At 35.7% G+C, this 20,830-nt stretch overlaps 1 protein-coding gene across 1 annotated transcript in view; it reads left to right on the top strand.

Moving 5' to 3' along the window:
- Positions 1 to 20,830, top strand: part of ERC2 (ELKS/RAB6-interacting/CAST family member 2) — a gene marked incomplete at its 3' end in the record, with an annotated part of 314,399 nt that overhangs the window by 149,702 nt on the left and 143,867 nt on the right. Inside the window, exons 10-14 of the mRNA XM_082060309.1 lie at positions 1,505 to 1,645; positions 2,188 to 2,328; positions 5,785 to 5,820; positions 11,648 to 11,677; positions 12,449 to 12,642. Of these exons, the coding sequence (XP_081916435.1) occupies positions 1,505 to 1,645; positions 2,188 to 2,328; positions 5,785 to 5,820; positions 11,648 to 11,677; positions 12,449 to 12,642 (542 nt within the window). The remainder of the gene's footprint in view (positions 1 to 1,504; positions 1,646 to 2,187; positions 2,329 to 5,784; positions 5,821 to 11,647; positions 11,678 to 12,448; positions 12,643 to 20,830) is intronic.

Below are 20,830 nucleotides of genomic sequence, written 5' to 3'. Positions count from 1 at the left end.
CCAGGATGCCATTGGCCTTCCTGGCCACAAGGGTCCAGTGCTGGCTCATGGTCATCCTGCTGTCCACCAGGACTCCCAGGTCCCTTTCCCCTATGCTGCTCTCTAATAGGTCATTCCACAACTTATACTGGAACCTGGGGTTTTTCCTACCCAGATGCAAGACTCTACACTTGCCCTTGTTATATTTCATTAAATTTTTCCCCGCCCAACTCTCCAGCCTGTCCAGGTCTCTGGATGGCAGCACAGCCTTCTGGCGTGTCAGCCACTCCTCCCAGCTTGGTGTCATCAGCAAACTTGCTGATAGTGCACTCTAGTCCCTCGTCCAAATAGTTGATGAATATATTGAATGGTACTGGCCCCAGTACTGACCCCTGAGGCACTCCACTAGACACAGGCCTCCAACTGGACTCCACCCCATTGACCAAAACTCTCTGGCTTCTTCCCTTCAACCAGTTCGCAGTCCACCTCACTACCCGATCATCGAGACCGCACTCCCTCAGTCTAGCTGTAAGGATGCTGTGGGAGACTGTGTCAAATGCCTTGCTCAAGTCAAGGTAGACCACATCCACCGCCCTGCCATCATCCATCCATCTTGTTATGTCCCCATAAAAGTCAATGAGGTTGGTCAAGCACGACTTCCCTTTGGTGAAGCCATGTTGACTGCCCCTAATGATCCTCTTATCCCTGATATACCTTGAGATGGCACCAAGGATAAGTCATTTCATCAGTTTCCCAGGGATGGAGGTGAGGCTGACCGGTCTGTAGTTACCCAGGTCCTCCTTCTTGCCCTTTTTGAAGACTGGAGTGACATTTGCTTTCCTCCAGTCCTCAGGCACCTCTCCCGTTTCCCAAGACTGGGCAAAGATGAAGGAGAGTGGTCCAGCAATGACCTCAGCCAGCTTCCTCAGCACCCGCGGGTGCATCCTATCTGGACCCATGGATTTATGGATGTCCAGATTGCCTAATTGCTCCCTAACCCAGTCCTCATCAACCGAGGCAAACTCCTCCATTGTCCTGCCTTCCTCTGGGGCCTCAGCGGTACAGGGCTCCTCAGGACAGCCTCTGGCAGAGTAGACAGAGACAAAGAAGGTGTTCAATATACTTATTACATGATTATTCAGTATAGTGCTGATTATTTTATAGTGTCTTAAAGATTCAAAATACATCTATTTACAAATGTAAATATAACTGCTTATTTGGTAAAGATATTTATTTTTAAAAAATCATCTAATAATATTTAACATTAAAAACTAAACATATTCGTATCACTGTGGATATTTAATGAAGTTTCTGTGCTATGTAACTCTTATCAAGTATTAAAACCTTGATCTGATGATTGTGAAATCAGGGGAAATGTTGCATTGACTTGAATACCATTAACTCAGTCATCATCTGCTTCAGAAGGTTGATCTTTCTAAGTGGTACTTAATGTAAGGAAATGTTATTCTGTCTTTTCCTAAAATGATTCTCAACTTTTCCATTTTGCAATTCTTTCCCTTGTTAGGAAAGAATAATAGAGCGCTTGAAGGAGCAGAGGGAGCGAGATGACAGAGAAAGGCTTGAAGAAATTGAATCTTATAAAAAAGAAAACAAAGACCTGAAGGAGAAAGTTAATGCTTTACAAGCTGAACTGACAGAAAAAGAGGTCAGTCTTTTCAGTAAAATCTATGTTCTTCTATCTATGTCATTATGATGAAAGAAAGTGCACTAGGATTACTCTTGAATCATTTTTAAGTACTGAAATTGTGCCACTCCAGTGTTCAGCTTCTGAACTGCTATTTTCTTAAGCATTCTTCATAGTCCTCACCTTTGTACATAAAATATTGCTTCAGTTTTTTGCATAGTTGTGTGTCATTATCTCTACATTTTCCTTTACATAAGCCTCTAGTAGGCTCAAATATTCCATTGTTGCTCCTGTTTGTCAGATAGAGCAATTGATTTCAAAGTAATTGTACCTCCAGAATACAATGTCAGCTTGTGTGTATTATGAATATTTCTGTGTTTCACTGTGTGCCAGCTCCTGTGGTTCCAGTTGGTTGTATTCTCAAAACGCTATCAATGCTTATCTTTGTGTCAGCTCTTTTTGGGGCAGGGGAGGGGGAACAGGATCCAAGTGATTACTGAGTTGGCAATAAGTTAGTGTGCTGGTGACTAGGAATTAACTTTTTACTCTTGGTCATTTTTCAGTCTAGTTTAATCGATCTCAAAGAACATGCATCTTCATTGGCATCAGCAGGGCTGAAAAGAGACTCCAAACTTAAATCTTTAGAAATAGCCATAGAACAAAAGAAAGAAGAGTGTAGTAAGTTGGAAGCACAGTTGAAAAAGGTAAGTTGCATCTTAAAACAAACAAACAAACAAAATCAATCGGAAAAACAAAAATCAACATCCCACCCCCTCCGTCTGAAAAGATGCACTTATTTAGTCTTCTGGAGTAAATCTCAAATCTACCCACTTATGCTGTTTGCTGATGCTTGCATCAAATACTGCTGACTTTTTCATAAGAGGCTTGTACGCAAGCCAGCAGCGAGTCTCAGAAATTGTCTTGAATAATACAAATAATTCCCTATATGAGGGAATTCTGAGAAGCTGCTGCAAATAGATGAGCTGGGAACGGGATGTTGGAGAGAAAGTAAAAGAGCAGAAATAAATTATCAAACCAGCAGTTTCTGTGTATATTAATTTATGCCATTATTAGAAGTAGCCTGAAATGTTTGCAGCATAGGAAAAATGGAAGACTTGTCCAGGAAATGCTGTACTTCTTAATAATAAGAAAAAAAATCTGCTTCAAAAATGGAAATTCTAGCTAGGTTTTATTTTGACTTTTTTTTTACTTTGTTAGTGAACCCGTTTGCAATATTGAAGTAACAAAATGGATAGTTTATCTCAGCTAGTAATTTAGTATTTCTATTCAGCAAGTAGTGGAAGCAGGCATTTAAAGGAAAACATACAAATCCTATATTTTATAACATTGTTTTATTAAAATTGATGCATTAAATAGTTTTTGCTTAAATGATTTGCAAGTTTGTTGATGCCCTTTCTACCATACTTTGTTTCTTTGACCTTTTTCTGTGTCATTTCTGTGTCATGTGGTAATGTCTGCTCTCATGACGTATTTGATGGGTTTGGGCATTATGTTTGCCTTCTGCAATTCATGACTAAATATATGTCAAACATTAATTTTTTTATATTGATATGTAACATTTTATTTTCTAGAAAATAATGTTTGTTCTGTGAATATTACCACCATTAGGATAATATTCTGACACTCATTATCCAGGTTGAGTTGTTTCCTGATCTGTTTAAGCAGTGTTCCAATAGCCTTACCTGTGAAGAAGGTCTTGCTGTAAGTGTAAAGGATACCAGAATGTAAACCTTCTACTTCTATTATATTTTAATACAGAAAAAAATAGGTACAATTAGGTGCCTGTGTTACTATGTTTAGTTGTGGAGAGAAAGGAAGGGAATCTCCTTAAATAAACTTATACAAAAACCTTTAATGGAAACATAACTGTTTTATATGTTTGATAGCTTATAAATGCTCTTGATTTCAGGATAAGAATATCCAAAGAAGCTGTTTCTCTGGAAGTCCTTTCTTTTGCTTTAGCTTACTTTGTATTTCTTTACATTGCACTTCAGTACAAAATATACTTTGTTACAGTCTAAGTATCTTAATTTTCTTCATTTAAAAAACTAGTTCAAAAATCCTACAAGCACAGATCACTTAAAAAAAAATCAAAATTCACTTGAAGGACTTGAAATCATATGTCAATCCTTTAGGATTGTACATATAAACACATCATATAGTCATGGAAAAATAAGGGCTTTTAAAAGTCAGAGAGTGTCTGAGACGTCTTTCATATAAAAAGGGAGTATGTTCCCTGTGTATGAGTACAAAGGATTATTAAATGAAAGTTAAAAACATAATAGTTTTATTATATCACAAATACAGCAAAAAGCCCCAATGGAAATTCACCCAACACTTGTAGGAGACCAGGTATTTCCACAATAAAATGTGGTTACAACCTTCTTTGTGAGCATATTTAGTTGAACAGAAACAGTGACTGCTAATGACAGTAGACTCCAAACAGTAATTTTCAATTCACGTTTTCTCTAATAAAATACTTTATATTCAAACCTGTAAATATCCTGTGTTAAAAGTAATTGGTCCCCAGAAATCTACCTTCACCATGTTTTTACTTCTTAGGAAAGTAACTGAAACAGAAATCTGGGTTATTCTTGCATATGTCTGAGTTAGAGTAGAAGGGAACATCAACAGAGTTTGGAGTAAATTAACCTGCCTGTCCCATAAGTGTGCTTATGTGTGAACATTAACCACTGTGGAAGCTGGAAGGAATGGGCACAGTTTATAGCTTTTTTTTTCAAAAGTGACTCCAAGGGGCTGTCTGTTATTCTAAGAAATTTGAATGCAGCTTACACATTACTCCTCTCTTGAAAAATATCATAGAGAAGACATTTTCTTTAAGGTATTGTAAAATCATTACAGTTCAATGTTGATTTATGTGTTTTAACAAATCATATTAATAAATATGAAGATAATCTGTGCACATTTGCTATGAGTTAGTTTTCCATGAGCACTAATGGTAAGAAGTGCTATGCCTGAAAGAAAACAGGGGCAAGTTCAAACAAAATCTGTAAATTTTAAAAAAGTATATAATATTTTGAAGTTTCTCTGCCCTTATTTCCTCTCCTTCCTGTTTTTGGAGATAATAAGATTCATTTATTGATCATAAAGATGTTTTTGATTTGGTATGATTAGATGCAAATATTGTTCAGTATTACATGACTGGATTGTTTGCATTTCAGCGGGAGAAAACGTGCTGGTTCTAAAACTACTGTTATAATTTTAGAGACATATTTCAAAAAGTAATAAATAGGATATTAGTAAAGACCAGTTATTCATGTGACTGTGCTATATTTTGGTACACAAAATAATTTTCAAAACCATAGCCATATTTATTAAACTTTTTGTGACAAAGATAGGGGATTGAAATTCATATTAAAAAAAAAAAATCATAAACCCCAGAAGAATGCTCAATGATTTTGTTTTTACCAAAATTCCACAGACTTTTTGTTGACTTACTTTGTATTGCTACTAGTGAAAGAACAACAGGAATTACCTAATAGGTAGCTAAGTGTTTTATATATATATATGTGTGTGTGCATATATATATAATCTTATTATCCACTCTAGAATTTCCTCCTTTTTTTGTTTTTCATTATCTTAAATTTACTTGCTTACTGACATGTTTGCAGTTGCTAAAGTACTTTTTGCCAAGCTGTACTGTTTGAAAGTCATTCTGCATAGAAAATTCAGTCTTGTGTTAAACAAAAGGAAAGTAATAAATTTAATGATACAATTTAATTAATCTTTTATTATTACTGTCTTTGAAGCTTTGGTGATAAATGGTAGCCTCAGCCAAAAGCACTTCTCGTGATTCATTGCTTGAGACCAGCACTTAATGTATCATCAAAAGTGGACACCTTTCTTTATTTCATGGGTTATTTAACTTGAGAAAGAGAAAGTAACACAAACCCTAAATTTCTTACTCCAGCTATTCTTTTTTAGGAGCCAAAGTCAACATTTATGTTTCCCCAGTGCCTCTCACTTTCACCAAGGAATGTTTAGAATCTTAAATTTCTACCTTTTTATGACAAGTTCTTCTGTGCAAATGCACTGATTTTGTTGAGCTAATGCTGTTTTCCTGGATCTTTCCTTCTTTTCCTGTCTGTGCTTCACTCCTTTCCAACTTTGCAATGTAGCAAGCTGAGCAGTTGTTCAATCAGATGTACAATCCAGTAAGTTCTTTTTTAAAATGCCCGCTGTAACATATGAAAGCATGAGGATCCATTACTTTACTGTGTTGTGCTCTTCCTCTGTGGAGCTTTGCGGAATACTTCTGATGCTCACTATGCCATATTTGTTATAGCCAAATAAATGAACTTTGTGGACTTCAAGGCCATTTTAAGAGTATGGAATGTATTAAATAGGTACATACAGTATTTCTGGGAAAACAAACATCCTAGCCTTTAGGTCCTCAACTTCTCCACTAGTAAAAGCATGCACACTTTTTTTATTTTGCTTTGCTTTGCTTTTTAGTTCCTCCTTCTGCAGTACTTTATTTGATCCTTCAAACTTGAATAGCTTCTAATTTATTCAGTTTATCTCAAGTGACTGAGTTGATTATGTGAATAACAATATCAAGGAAGTGACTGGTACTGTTTTCAAAAGTCTTTATGTTTAAAATAGTTCAGACCAGTTTTAGTCATAAAAGACTGTACACATTCAGCATATATAAATTAAGAATATGGGAACATGGTATTTAATTTAAGAAAATGCTGAAATATAAAATGCTGAATGCAAGAGGAAATGTTTGAAAAAGCCAAACAGTATTGCTTTGGTTTGTTTAGCATTTTTATTCTTGCCGATGTCTGCTTTAATTGCACAGTATCTACCTTTCTGACTTGACTGTGTTCCTTTTTCAGTTTGAGGAAGAATAGTAACAAACATTCTCTCTGCGGAGAACAGCTTTCATTTTTTCATCTGAGTTTTAGACTTACATATAATGTTCTGTGAGCATCACAGGATAGGAAAAAAGATGTAACTGTAATAGCAATTTACAAACTGTAGTTTATGTAGTAATCATAGTTGGAATTACCATGTAATTGGGTAGTATACATAGAAGAACTGGTTTTGTAGCTTAAGTAACGTGATATGATACATTAGGGAAGGTATTGCCTACACTGAAGTCAAAAGGAATTTTGCTATGAGTGTCAGCGGACCAGGATTCCAGCTTTGGAACTTATTGCTAAGTTCTGTAGCTTCTAACCCTGGAATGGACATGTCATGACTTATGTATGGGAAGTGTCCCACGGAATGTGGTGTGTTTGATAAAGTTATTGCTTAACTGCTTTTAGAATCCAGTTATAAATTGATTGTAAGTAGCATAAGACCTGATATTATCGCCTCTGGCATCCAGCACACTGCCGGTCAAGGAGCTTTTCCCCACTTTTTGCTGTATCATCTTGGATAAACTTTGTGGTAGTTCTGTTTCTGTTCATTTCATTTGCACTCCTACTGTGCATGTCTTTTTGGACTGGAGGTTTTTTTGGTGTTTGTTTTTCTCTTGAATTTCATAAATACTTTCCAGTCATTATTTCAGTATTAGTTATTTTGCTGTATGGAATTTGTTACTTAGTCTATTTGTGTGCGGTATTTCAAAGTTGGTCAGTCCTTTTTTTTTTTTTTTTTTTTTTTTCTGCCTCTATGTGCTTAATTTTCAAGAGGACAGCCTGTTGGCATTTCTGAAATAATGGATGCAAGATCCTTTTCCTTTGGCACTGGGCAGCAATTATAGTATATCCGTGAGACAGGTTTTCCTAAATAAACTTTTCTTGCTCATCTTCTTTCTTCTCCTACTTATACCAGTCTACTTTGAACAGTGCAAGTAGTGATGATCCTCTTCTCCCCCCAGACCACCCAAGGTCTTGAAAAGAAATCATGATTTGATTGAAATCGATGGCAATGTATTCTTTGAATGCCACAAGGCCAATATTTTACCTTTGCTCTCTGAGATGGCATATCAGTTAACGGAAACATTTTTTTGCACTGTAAATCATTACAATGCATTATTTAATAGAATATTTCCCTTTTGTTTGGGTTTTTTTTTTTTTTGAGAACAATAGTGTTCTAAAAAAAATATGGTAATGTAATCTTAAAATACTGAAGTTTTAATGCTTTTTTGTTTACATGTGTCAGAGAAATAACAGTCAATCTCTGAGTAGACCTTTTTTAGCCCATGAAGTAATGTAGTATTTTCTTTTTGTTGGAATGTGTTTTTTTTTTCCACTGTGTCAGACAGGTATCACCTCCAAGACTTTCATTTATTGCTGAATCTAATGGTTTTAAAATACAGCAATGGATAGAAGTGTCTTAGATGCATTTGAGTACCAAAGTGGAGATGATATAGAAGGGGTCCAAATCCTGCATACTCTACAGCAAATGATTTCACAGTGTATTTGCCTGTGTGAATAAGAATTTAAGAGAATTGGGTGCACATTTCTTCATGTTTTGAAATTTTTGAAATACCATATGAATTCTTTGGCAAAATTGGTTATTAGAAGTATTAGAAGTTACACGATTGTTTTTGTACAGTAATAGAAGTATAATGATGTGCTTAGTTTGGAGTTCTGGTGGACCTTTTTCTAAATAATGACTTAATTTTCCAAATGCTCTATCACAGCTATGTCAGATTAAAATTTAGATTACTTGCAGGATCCACTCTAAATTGCTTAGACCAGTCCCCGAAGTTAATTTTAAAAAGCTTTGAATTTTAAGGAGAATATAAAAAATTTAAGGTGACAACAATTTTTTTTTTTTAGTTTATTATAGAAAGTAATAAAATTTGAAGGATCTTACAAAGTAATTTCTTGCATGTAAATTCTGCTGTTCTGTTTATTTTTTCATTAAGTACTTGGTTGATATCTGTGTATGTTTGTGTCTGAAGCTTTAAAAAACAAATACTATATCCATCTATTTCTGTTCTGCAAAATAATGCATGATTGTACTGTAACATTTTAATAGACTAAATAATTCACGTTGCATGTTTGTGCCACACTGTTATGGTGTTTTGTAGGATATTTGTAGTTTACATAAGGATGTTAATTTAATTCTAAAGTGTTTGTAGTGCTTAGCAAATATCAGAAAGATACATAATTACTGTAAAAATTAGTGATCTTAGTGAACTTAGTAGAGTGATATGCTATTTTTATTGAATTGTAAAAATAACATACAACACCACAATCACAGAACATCATAAACCAAGTGTGCTAGTTTCAAACTAGCCTAATCTGCACACACATGTATTATCGTTTACAGATACAGAGATCAATTACTTTGCTGCTGAAAGGTATGCGTGAACCAGTCACTCTTCTACGTAAAAGCCCCATCAAAACAGAAAATGTATTCTTCCCAAGAAAAGAGAGAACCTAGGGACAAAAAGAGACAGAAATGAAGGGGGGGAAATATATATATATAAAAGAGGACAGCAATAATAGCTAGAGACTTCCTGATTCATGTCATAACCGTGCAGCTTCTGGTTAGAAGTGATCTAAGCCTGTCCCCTACAACCCACAAAAAGCCAAAGCAATCTGCCCTGGCTGGACAGGGGCAGGGTCAACATCAGCTGAGCGGCCTTTCATCTCCTTTGTGCCTACTGTTCGACCTCAAAAGTCAAGTTCCATCTGTCAACAAATCACCCCCGATCTGTATATAACAACTTGAAAAGAAAAAAACCAAAACCAACAAACCAAAAAAAAAAAACCCAAGTGCCTAGTTCAAATCCAAACACATCTTTCAAAGCCATAAAATAGAATAGGGCTGTAAGTAATGCTATGCCTTTGTCTGAGGAATGTCAGACGGATTGTATTTTGCTTTCTTGTAATGTCAGCAGCTTTGTTTACAACATGACAATTCCCTTCAAGGGACTCATTGCAAGGTAGAGTACCACCTGCACAAAGCTCTTTTTCCAAAAATGTTTGATGTTCTTGCTCTCCCTTTTTATCTAACTTTCCTCCTTCTTTAAGGCAATGTCCTTGTATTGTAGAAATCTGATTCCTGCCGATAGTCCAAAAATGTTCTATAGGAAGTGCTTGTAAAAACAGAGGCAACCGACTTAATTGGTGGTTTGCAATACTGGGATATATATATATTTTAAGAAGATTAGAATAATATGATGCTTGTCTTTCAACTGGATGTTTATCTTGATTGATATGTGACATTATGGATAATTGTGCTGCTCCTCAAAACCCTGTGTAGGTTGGCTACTTACATCACATTAGATTTAATCATACCTTATAGGTTCCACTTCATGTTGAAAACCATGGGGAAATACAATGACCAAGTTTGTGCTACCAATTTTTCCAAAACCACATCCCACAAATATGGAACGGCATAAGTACCATAGAAAGCATAAGAATTGAAAATACTTTTGCAACTTGACATTAATTTCCTTAGCATGCTATTGACCCAAGGATTCTAAGGCTAAATTGAGGAATATAATTTATAGATATTATTTCAGGTGATATTTTAGTTAAGCTGTGCAGCAGATAATTTGTTCAGTACATTTCTGAGCTGCTGTGTGACAGGAATATTCTATGATAGCTAAACATTTGGCACCTTTGCATTGCTGATGCTATTATGTTCTCACCCAATTATATATTTTATCATAGAAAGTCCCGTGTGGCAATGAGCAGCAGAAAAAAAACCAAACCAAAACAGGCTTCTCTATCAGTTCTGCATTGCTGCTTCTCCTGGGTTAAAACTGGGGTAGAGATGCAGTTTAGGCTGAAGCTGAGAGTTCCTATCTGCTAAAGTGAAGACTGGTTAGAGGCAAGAAGGTGGGTGTTTTGGCTGTTTATGAAATGATGGAAGCAAGGTTGGCTAATAAGTGAATTATACCCAAAAATGAACAGAAGGTGATAGGGAGGAATACAAAAGTGTGATAGCCTCTAGATTGGAATTGCAAAATTCTGGATCTACCCTTGGGATGGGAGGAAAAATCAAAGATCAGTAGTGAACAACGTGCTCTTTGCATGTTTCTTAGTATCTTAAAGGTGGAAGTTAGGTTGTATTTTTTTTTTCCTAGAGTGAATTTACCTTTACCAACATATGGAATTATTTTTTTTCTTTGCAAAAGAACACTTAGTGTTTATTCAGGAGAAATAAAACATTGTGTAATATCTTAATAGAGCTGATGGAAAATCAAAGTGGTTTGCAGCTGGAAATTGGTACACAGGCTCTCACATTATTGGCCCTGAGTCTGAGTATTGCATTCACTTAAAAAATTACAAAGCTAGCTGTAAATAAATTTCTTGACACAACACCAGATATAAAATATATCAAAGTTTAGTATTAAAACAGGAAGATTTATGAAGATGGGCAGGAATCTGTTGCTAGCATCTCACTCAAACAGTAAAATCAAGCTACCCTTTGGATGTTACTTGGAATGAGCCCTGTGTTAAGAAAAGTCCTGTATCTGCATAGAATTCAGGGCTGGAGCACATATTATAATCCAAAATAGACAATTTGAAGAGCAAGGCCAGTGAGTTTAGTAGGCTTCTCATGTAATTTCCTTGACTTATTTTGGTAAACAATCTCTCAGCGGGATAAATAACACTTAAAATCTACTATGTTTTTACTTATCCTCATGCTTAAATGATATGTTACATGCAAACCTCCTAAGTTCCTTTTCTAGTAATTTCATTTTTTTTAGTTGTTGTATTTATACCAAACTGAGACTTGTTCTTTATTTATATAGAAGATTTTAACCATTGCAAAGAATATAAACATCCTAGTATCTGTAGTTTATATTAATTCTTTCCAAACCAAGCATGTTTCATTTTGATCTGCATTTCTTTCGTTGCTTGCTTGCATTGTCTGTTCCCTGAAATTAAGAGGATAAATAAATCCACATCTCTGCCTAGTAAGATAGTTGGAGGACCTTCAGTTCTAAATATCCTGAATTTCTGTAAAATTCCCATATGTTCAGAGAATGTTATCTGAATTTTCTATGTTTAATGTGCACTGCCTTAAACTACTTGTTTTTTCCTTGCCTGCTCTTTCAAGATGCCAATTAGGAATAATGGGAAGCAAGGGGTAGGCTAAGCATTGCAGTGCATTGTTGTTTCCATCTGTCTGTGATTATTCCAGCCAACAGTTTAAAGCACTTGATGCCAGATCATGCTCCCATTGAAGTTAATTGGGTTTTTGCCATTAGGTTTGATGGGAGTAAGATTGGGCTCTGCACTGTTGTTGTATTCATTGCCTTCTTTCTCGTCTGTGAAATTGCCACCCACCCATGCATGTGTTTGCCAGGTTTGTGCCGTTTTCACCAATGGGCTTGTTCTTCTGATGTTTCAGGTTAAGTATTAATGATAGGAGAAAAAGGATTATCGGGTAAAATGTCTGCTGAAAGCAACTTTTTAGCTTATTGGTATGTCTTCTAAAACCAACACTGCATAAAAACAGTGTATATATATGGGGAAAGAGAGATAATATACTTTATTAAGAAATTGCTTATGTATTTAAAACACTTTAAAAGGCTAGTGTGAGTTAAATAAATTACAAGATGATTCTTTTATTAAAAACAAAACCACACCCTTAAAGTATGATTGATTTAATATGTAAAAAAACATTAATAAATCCCGTCCTTCCTCAAGGTTGGTAGCATTGACTATAATTTTAGACTATGAAGAGATTTTCATTCCTTTTTATAATGCTTCTGTAGAAAATAGCCATCAGACAGAAATACCCATAATCCTTTTAATGAAAATTCAAGCTCTGAGACTGAAGAAGTAAAGGTCCCTAAGCTATATAAATTATTGTCATCCTTATGTTTGTTTTTTTTTTTTTTTTATTTAAATGAAGGCTCATGAGGCTGAAGAGGAGGCACGGATGAATCCAGAATTTGCAGACAGAATGAAACAGCTTGATAAAGAGGCATCTTACTATAGAGAAGAATGTGGCAAAGCTCAGGCTGAGGTTGACAGACTTCTAGAAATACTCAAGGAAGTAGAAAACGAGAAGAATGACAAAGATAAGAAAATTGCTGAGTTAGAAAGGTAATTCTTGTATTTGTCTTACATTGAATGGCATTTTTATTTTATTGATCTTCACTGCAGAGCAGAATACGTTTTTAACAGAATATTTGTTATGTCTTGTAAAATTGAATCAGAAATTGAAAAAAAAGAAAGGCTACCTCAGAACTGTATCTCCTGTCTGCTGACTTCAGAACAATTTAAGGTTTCCACTTTTTAAGCAGTCTCCCTAAAAGGAACACATATAGGAAAAGCCATATGCAATGTACAGCAACAACAACCTTCCCAGAAAACCTTGTTGGAGTGCTAAATCAAATCTGTCCTCACGCTTGTTTTGTCAGTGTGAACAGCATCACTGGTTCTCAGAGTCCTGAAAAGTATCGGAAAGTATTTCTAACAAGTCTCATGACTATTTAATAATAGTGATAACTATTTCTCAGTGTTTTTGTAGTCTTTGTTGGCTTCAAATGAATATTTTCTGATGTTGACTGGGCAGCGTTTGTGTTATTTCTTGGAAGGTTGTACAGTCTTTCCTTAATGGGGACAGGAGAGTTTTAGGATCCATTGGTTTCATGCCCTTCATAATGAAACAGTTCTTGGAAACTTCTCCCATATGGTATGCTGCAATTTATTTGATTTATAAGCAATTTATTTTGATCAGATTTCTTTGTTCCCTTCCTGTACTTAGCCACTTTTGGACAAATGCAAGAAAGAAGTTTTTGTTTTGAAATATTTTATATAATTGTTTTCTAGTGATCAAGTCAGAAAAAAAAGTGCTTCATAGTTCCAAAAGAGAAGTTTAAGGGGTGTCATTGTTGTGATTATTGCTCTAGTTCCAGTCAAGACATAACAGTTCTCTGTCCTATTAGGGACAACTACCATGAAAGAGGGGAAGATCTGCCGGAAATGTTGTTGCCTCAGGGGAAGGAAAACAGACCTGACTTGGAAAGAAAGATGTGTAGAGCATCTTTTATCTGATGATGGCTTAGCAACCTTCACAGTTATCTCTTCCAAAACTTATCTCTCTCTGCAGATATTTGGCAAAGATTTAATCGTGATAATAATGAATGGTTTATAGTTATCAAAGTGTCATGAGAACAAAGACCTCAAATTTAAAGTGTAGAAAGAAGATTTGTACTTGAAATAGAGCTGAATGTTTACATGAGGATAACTTTAATTAGCAGTTACCTCTCTCAACACATCAGAAAGAGTTTAGAATACTCTGGTGTTTGCATTGATTTTGTTGTGTAAAGCAGATGCTGGAGGGAGCTGTTAATGAAGACCGGTCACTTTGTGCAGAATGGCTGTGAGTTCTGCCTAAGCTCTGCTGGATCTTAAAGCAGCATATTGGAAAAAAGATAACACAATTATTGAGTTCTTGTGGTGAAGAAAGTGTTGTCTATTCCATCCGTTGGTACATGTTCTGCAGGGGTGGTTACAGACCTAGGCTTGTAATATAGTGACTGCAGGTGTGGGCACGCTGGTGAAAACTGACTGTATAGTTTTTACAGAAACAGTAACTGATATCCTCAGTGGGATATAAAACCCACTGAATTATTGTGTGACACTAGATGCAATAGTAGGCATGTTAAACTTTTGCTCAGGAAGGTAATCTTAAGAGATTTATTAAGTAGCAATCATGTACATGTTCAATAGTTGAATATTAAAATGACAAGATCAAAAGGTGAACATGATGAAGTAGTGAAGCTTGTGACTGATTTAATTTGATTTAAATATTTTATATTAAAAAGAGATAAAGAATTGATATAGCTCAGTAGATTTATTTGAAGTAAATATGAGAGTTATTGATTACAAAACAATTATTACAAAAAATAAGGAACCAAGGGTTACAGAGATATTACTATGGCCTTGTAAGTCCTCTTCTTACTCTCTGAGAACCCTATAACAGGTTATACAATGGACTAATTTTTTTTTATTCAATGCACTTTTATCAGTGAAATTTTGGGAAGCTGATTTCCAGTCTGTTATTGTTGATGAGGGTGTTGATAGTGAACTAAGCAGAAAATAATTTGGAACACTGAGTAAGAACAGACTTATTTGTACAGGATCTGCAATACTTTGAATGTGATAAAGTAGTAAAGCTTTGCTATGAACCTTTAAGTGCTTCTGTAATTCTTACAATGAGTTCTCTGTGGCATGACCAAGCTAAGGACAGTAGGTTGCAATTTTTTGGGAATAATCATGTTCTAAGATTTGTTTGTGATTTCTATTAACTTTAATACAGTTTCTGCCTTGATTTAACTTAACTGCAGCTTTCAAGATTAATTCCAAATTCCTACACACACAGTATATATAAGTTAATTATTGTAAACTAGGAGAAAAAAAAAAAAAAAGGAAGTTATCTTTTAATGTGATTTTCTTGCTTCAGAAACTATCACACTTCTAAGTTGCATCACTTAAGATGCCAGTGGGGGTCCTGGTGGACAGCAGGATGACCATGAGCCAGCACTGTGCCCTTGTGGCCAGGAAGGCCAATGGCATCCTGGGGTGTATTAGAAGGGGGGTGGTCAGTAGGTCAGAGAGGTTCTCCTTCCCCTCTACTCCGCCCTGGTGAGACCACATCTGGAATATTGTGTCCAGTTCTGGGCCCCTCAGTTCCAGAAGGACAGGGAACTGCTGGAGAGAGTCCAGCGCAGGCAACCAAGATGATTAAGGGAGTGGAGCATCTCCTGTGTGAGGAAAGGCTGAGAGAGCTGGGTCTCTTTAACTTGGAGAAGAGGAGACTGAGGGGTGACCTCATTAATGTTTACAAATATATGAAGGGTGAGTGTCAGGAGGATGGAGCCAGGCTCTTCTCGGTGACAACCAATGGTAGGACAAGGGGTAATGGGTTGAAACTGGAACACAAGAGTTTCCACTTAAATTTGAGAAGGAACTTCTTCTCAGTGAGGGTAACAGACACTGGAACAGGCTGCCCAGGGGGGTTGTGGAGTCTGCTACTCTGGAGACATTCTAAACCTGCCTGGACACCTTCCTGTGTAACCTCATCTAGGTCTTCCTGCTCCGGCAGGGGGTTGGACTAGATGATCTTTTGAGGTCCCTTCCAATCCCTGACATTCTGTGATAATGTGTAACTTATTTTAAGATGCAGTTTGGTACATGGATGAACCTGATGATGAAATGTGGCTACCTGCAGCTGCGTGCACAAGTTGAGTCCTCAGAACCAGATTATTCCACACTGTCTTGTGCTCTTACAAGAACAGTATGTGGTTAGCAACCTGTGTGCTTTTCATTTCTGTGTTAACTTTACCTTACTTAACTTACCTTACTTAACTTACCTTACTTAACTTACCTTACTTAACTTACCTTACTTAACTTACCTTACTTAACTTACCTTACTTAACTTACCTTACTTAACTTACCTTACTTAACTTACCTTACTTATAAATTTCTATGCAAACACATTGCTTCTATTAAGAGAGGTTTCATTAAGGATGAAAGCTGTAACTTAAGTGCTCTCAGAATGTAAGAAAGGCCAGCATCCCATTGCCTGTGTTCTGCCCCTTTGGATTAAATCATAATGAATGGGAGAAGAAAGCACACTGCATGGGCATGTGTGAAACTGAGGATGAAAAAGGAGCAGAGAGGCTGCCCTTACAGGTTCTGACACTGTAAACAATATTCCGGCTGTTCTTTGGACCCTGTTTTAAAGAGCATTTAGTGGGACAACAAATACCATACAGGAAAGTAGTGTATTTGGAGCAACACAACTAGATTAATAACTACTTTCTCAGGTGGGACCATATTTAAATATCACTGTTAACAATTGCTTTGAGTGCCCTTACTGGAGAGACCAGAGTGCCTATCAAGCAGGTCAGGACACTGTGGTCTTTTAACTTTAGTCATCCCTGGGAACACAGAAAGAGTTTTAGGCAAAGGCTGATAATACGAGATAGAGCAGGACTAGCATATTACCTGCCACCTTTAAGAGAACTGGCTATGATCTAACCTGTCTGGTAAAGGATAAATATTGCAATCCTAATCAGACTGTTGCTGGTTTAAGAGTGAAATACTGCAGCTTGGTGATGAAGTGATAAGAACATAGTGTAGATGCTGAAATCTTGGATATGCTTTTCTGTACTGGTATGTTCGATGGTCAGTCATTTGCTTGATTGAGTGTAGCTTCTCAGCAAAGCTTACAACAATATGAAAATTCATTTGAAAATCCTATACTAGCTATGAGACAAAAGCAATTTACTTTTAAAAAAGCACTTTGTTTTTTTGTTATCCACTTCTCATATCAGTGGTAAGTTTTGCTTAATAACACTGTAGATGTGCATTTAAGGTCTTGGGGCGTTCAGACTACAATTAATTCATTCTGAATTGATTTGGATTTGAATTCTGATGAAAATAAGTCCACACAGCACTGGTGATTCATTGCATAAATGACAAACCATCAAGATATGGAATAATTGTGTTAAAAAAAAGTATTTTTTTGGCTTTAAAAAAATTTCCTTCATAAGTGAATGAAAAACTGTGCACTAGTGACAGCTCTAAGGATTAGTCTAACTGGGTGTTGGGCAGGGATCTTTTCTGCCTTACTTAATTGAAAGGGCATGTTACGTGTTTTTTAACAAAGAAGTTGTCAAGCAGTGATGTATTTTCAGTGATGAAGTATTAACCTTAATCTTCAGACTGAAGGAAAAAAATTGCTGTCAGCATTGGGGGTGGGGAGGCAATCTCTGTCTTTGATTATTAAGTACAGTATTTGATTATTAAGTACAGTGCTTTGTGAACTTCTAAATGGTATCTTTGAATAAGATGTCAAATTGTTTAGCTGTTGGCTATTGTGAGAAGACTTGATGAATGTGGGTCACCAAACCTATGCAGGTTAAAAAAAATGTTGTGGTATATAATGAGACATGTGTGACACTGCAAGTCTACCAATATCCACCTAATTTATTTGTTCCCTTTGGTGTATGCATTTGGATGGTTATAAATACAGCTGATTTTCCACAGTCCACAACTGACAAGGTGCCATTTTACTTTGAAATTTCAGTTTCATTCGGTGCACAGAAAAGATGTACTCTTGCAGAAGTTTTACTTTATTTATTGCTTTCCCTTCCCTTTCCTTTTCCTTTTTTTTTTTTTTATTTTTTTTTAATGGAATCTGCTACTATAACATCTGCTTGTTATATTTTTAAAGAACTAATATGTTCCTCCCTTTATTCTCTTTTGTTGTCTTCTTTCCTATCTGTTTTTCTCCAAACTGCTGCTTTCTTCCCTACTTCAACCAGCTTGACTTCCAGGTCAGTATTTTCTGCTCTCTTATTTAATTGCTCTTTCTGCAATTAAGGTTTTCATTGATGCTTCATTTGTTTGGCCATTTTCTTTCCATATTAATTACTTCTGTTTGTCTCTTTTATTTTTCTTCTTATTTTATTTATTCAGCCTGTCCCTATTGTGAAGCTTTTGGTCATTCCATTTCTAGATCAGAAACTTCACAGTAAATGAATGCTTTTGTCAAAAGTCTGTAAGAAAAAAATGTTAATAACAACATATTCAATTCATATGTTGTTTTGTGTGAAGATTTTTTTCTTCTTCCAGTTTTACTTTTATTATCTTTGTTTAGGGAGTTCAACAACAGGAATAACATTTTGGTAGACAACCCAAGCCAGTAGGTGATAGAGTGAACGATGACAATAGTATATAAAGGGATTTATACAGAGACTTAATGCTTTCCATCACCACTTCTATTGCGCACTTAATAGGTGAGCTGGAGTTGTTCAGCTTCTGGTTCAGAAACTTTTATCTATTTTGTGCTGACCAGATTCTGGACTGGCACAGAACTGCAAGGCAGATGTATGTACATGTATGTTTTATATGCTGTGTTTTTATATAGCTTAATCTAGTCAGATCCATGTTTTTCTTACTTCTGGGTTTCAGATTAGTTTAGCTAGTGTTTGTGCTTGTGCACTGTTTTTAAGTAATCTTATCAAGTATTATTACATATGTTGTGGTGCTTGCTGAAAGTCAAAATTGATCTAGTCAACGTTTTCTTCTCTTAGTAGGCCTTGATGCTATTTTTTCTTTCTCATGTTAAGTGTAAATTAGCAATTCTTAAACCATCTACTTGGTATTTTAGAAACTAATAACTTTATATAGTTTGGACTACAGGTTCATCTGCTTCTTTCTTTCCCCATTCATTTGAGATTGTAGCTTTTTTTTTTTTTTCCTTTTTTTTTCCTGTGACAGGTATTTAAGACAGTTCTATAGTCTTAAGATGATCCCTTGTTTTTCAATATCTGAAATTGCTGATTGAAACTTGCACAAGGCTTTGTCTCCTGTACAGAAGGAGCTTTGTTTTGGACAGGAACAGACCTGGTTTTCAATCATTATCAAAGTAGAAAGTGTTTACTTCTTCACAGATCAATCATACTGGAGTATAAAGGAGTGTATGTACTGCAAAGACTTTCTAGGTGGATTTCAGGTACCAAAGTTTTGCATTTGCAGATATGGGTCCAGGTATGAGGTTGCCATGCAGAACATTTGACTAGAATCATGCAAATGTCCAGTCTGCCTCTATAATGTGTTCAGATCTAAAGCTTTCAGAGTTTTAACATCAATATATACTTTCTGCACAGCATTGTTCTTTATTCATGTAGAAGCAGAGCTTGTCAGTTTGTGAGAGTTTTGGTATCTTAGTCTCAAAACCAAGCACAGTTCACATTTCATGGTTCAGATGCATTGGAGAGGTTTCTGACATGGATGCCTTCAAACTGGTTGTTTGTTTTGTTGGCCTTTGTTTTGTTTTGTTTTACTTAAACTATTTATTTTCAGAGTCTTCCAGAAATTAATTAAATGCATTTACTCTAGAGTTGTCTATGATGAAATTATTGTCTGAATATGACCACTTTGGAGTTGCTGTCAGAACATACTCAACATAGATTGAAAATCTGTCTAGCCAGAAAGAGCTTAAAGAAAGATATTATGGTCTGTGGTTGTCATTATAGTTGATTTCACTGGAATTCAATGATTGGTATGCAGAAACATTTGTTCAGCAGTCAAAGGTGCAATTTCTGTTCTGTTTTATTGACCTAAAAACCCAGCTGACCTTGCTGAAGCAAACTGTCCTCATAACCCTACCAACTTTCACCCCTAGAGTCCTAGAGAAGTTGTAGCATAAGATTAGAGTTTATTGTGGGATTTCAGTGAGGTGCTAAGTTTTTGCAGCTTGAATCATCATTAAGGTCAAAACTTAATTTAAGAAACAGATCTATTAATTTAGTTTGTGCTAATCAATATGTCCTTAGCTGTCATTTTATTAATCCACATTTATATGAAGTTAGAATGATTGGAAAGATGCTGCATATTTTATAACATGATGGGCTATTGATACTGATGACAAACCGTAAAATCTAATACATTGGCATAAACCCTCCCCCGGCTGTGTGCATCTACATATACAATTTAAAAAATGTTCTAAGCACAAGAATCAGTGCAGTAACTTTTTTTTTTTTTTATTTTCATTTAGGTTACAGCAGGTTCTATATTCCCCAAACTTTTCTGCCAGCAGATAAAAAAGAGAATGATATTTTCCCCATGTATAATATATTGACCAGTGCTAAAAGTTTTCCCATCAGCCTCTGCTCTTGGCCTTCCTAGCTGTTTCTGTGGGAGCCTAGAGCTCAATGAGATGTGTAAGGCAAGGTTTAACAGAGTTTTAAATTTAACTTAGGAGCCTTCCACAGTTTTGTCAAATGTCAGTTTGATGGTTCCAAGGGCAGAGTGATATGTTGTTCAAAGATAATTTCCCTGGAGAAATTGAGATAGTGTACTAATGAAAACTGAGAGAATCTGTGATATACATTACTCTTCTGAGAGACTGGTTATGCTGAGTGAGAAACATAGTTGTCACATTGGATAACAGAGAAATTGTTGTCATGTCTTTCTGGTTTAGTCTGTTTGCTACATACACAGAATCAACGTTACAATTAATTGTTTTGAAAGAGATGAAGATTTGCTAAGAGATTATTTAGATTTATAAGATTACGTATGTGGTTTTGAATTTAAGTACAATTACATTTAATTTTATTTAAGAAATAGTAAAGTAGAAAGTTTATTTCCTTGGATGTGAATGGGTCCCTGGGACAGGGTAATGCATTGTTGTTCATTTTTATCCCACTCTTGAACCTGTCTACTTAGTTCTATTCTTTGCCCTTTCAATTTGCTTAAAGACATGCAGAGGTTA

This window comes from Streptopelia decaocto (genome assembly GCF_964273445.1).
Source record: "Streptopelia decaocto genome assembly, chromosome: 8".
Lineage (NCBI taxonomy): Eukaryota > Metazoa > Chordata > Aves > Columbiformes > Columbidae > Streptopelia > Streptopelia decaocto.
The sequence above is the reverse complement of the archived record's forward strand: the minus strand, read 5'-3'. Positions and strand labels throughout refer to the sequence as shown.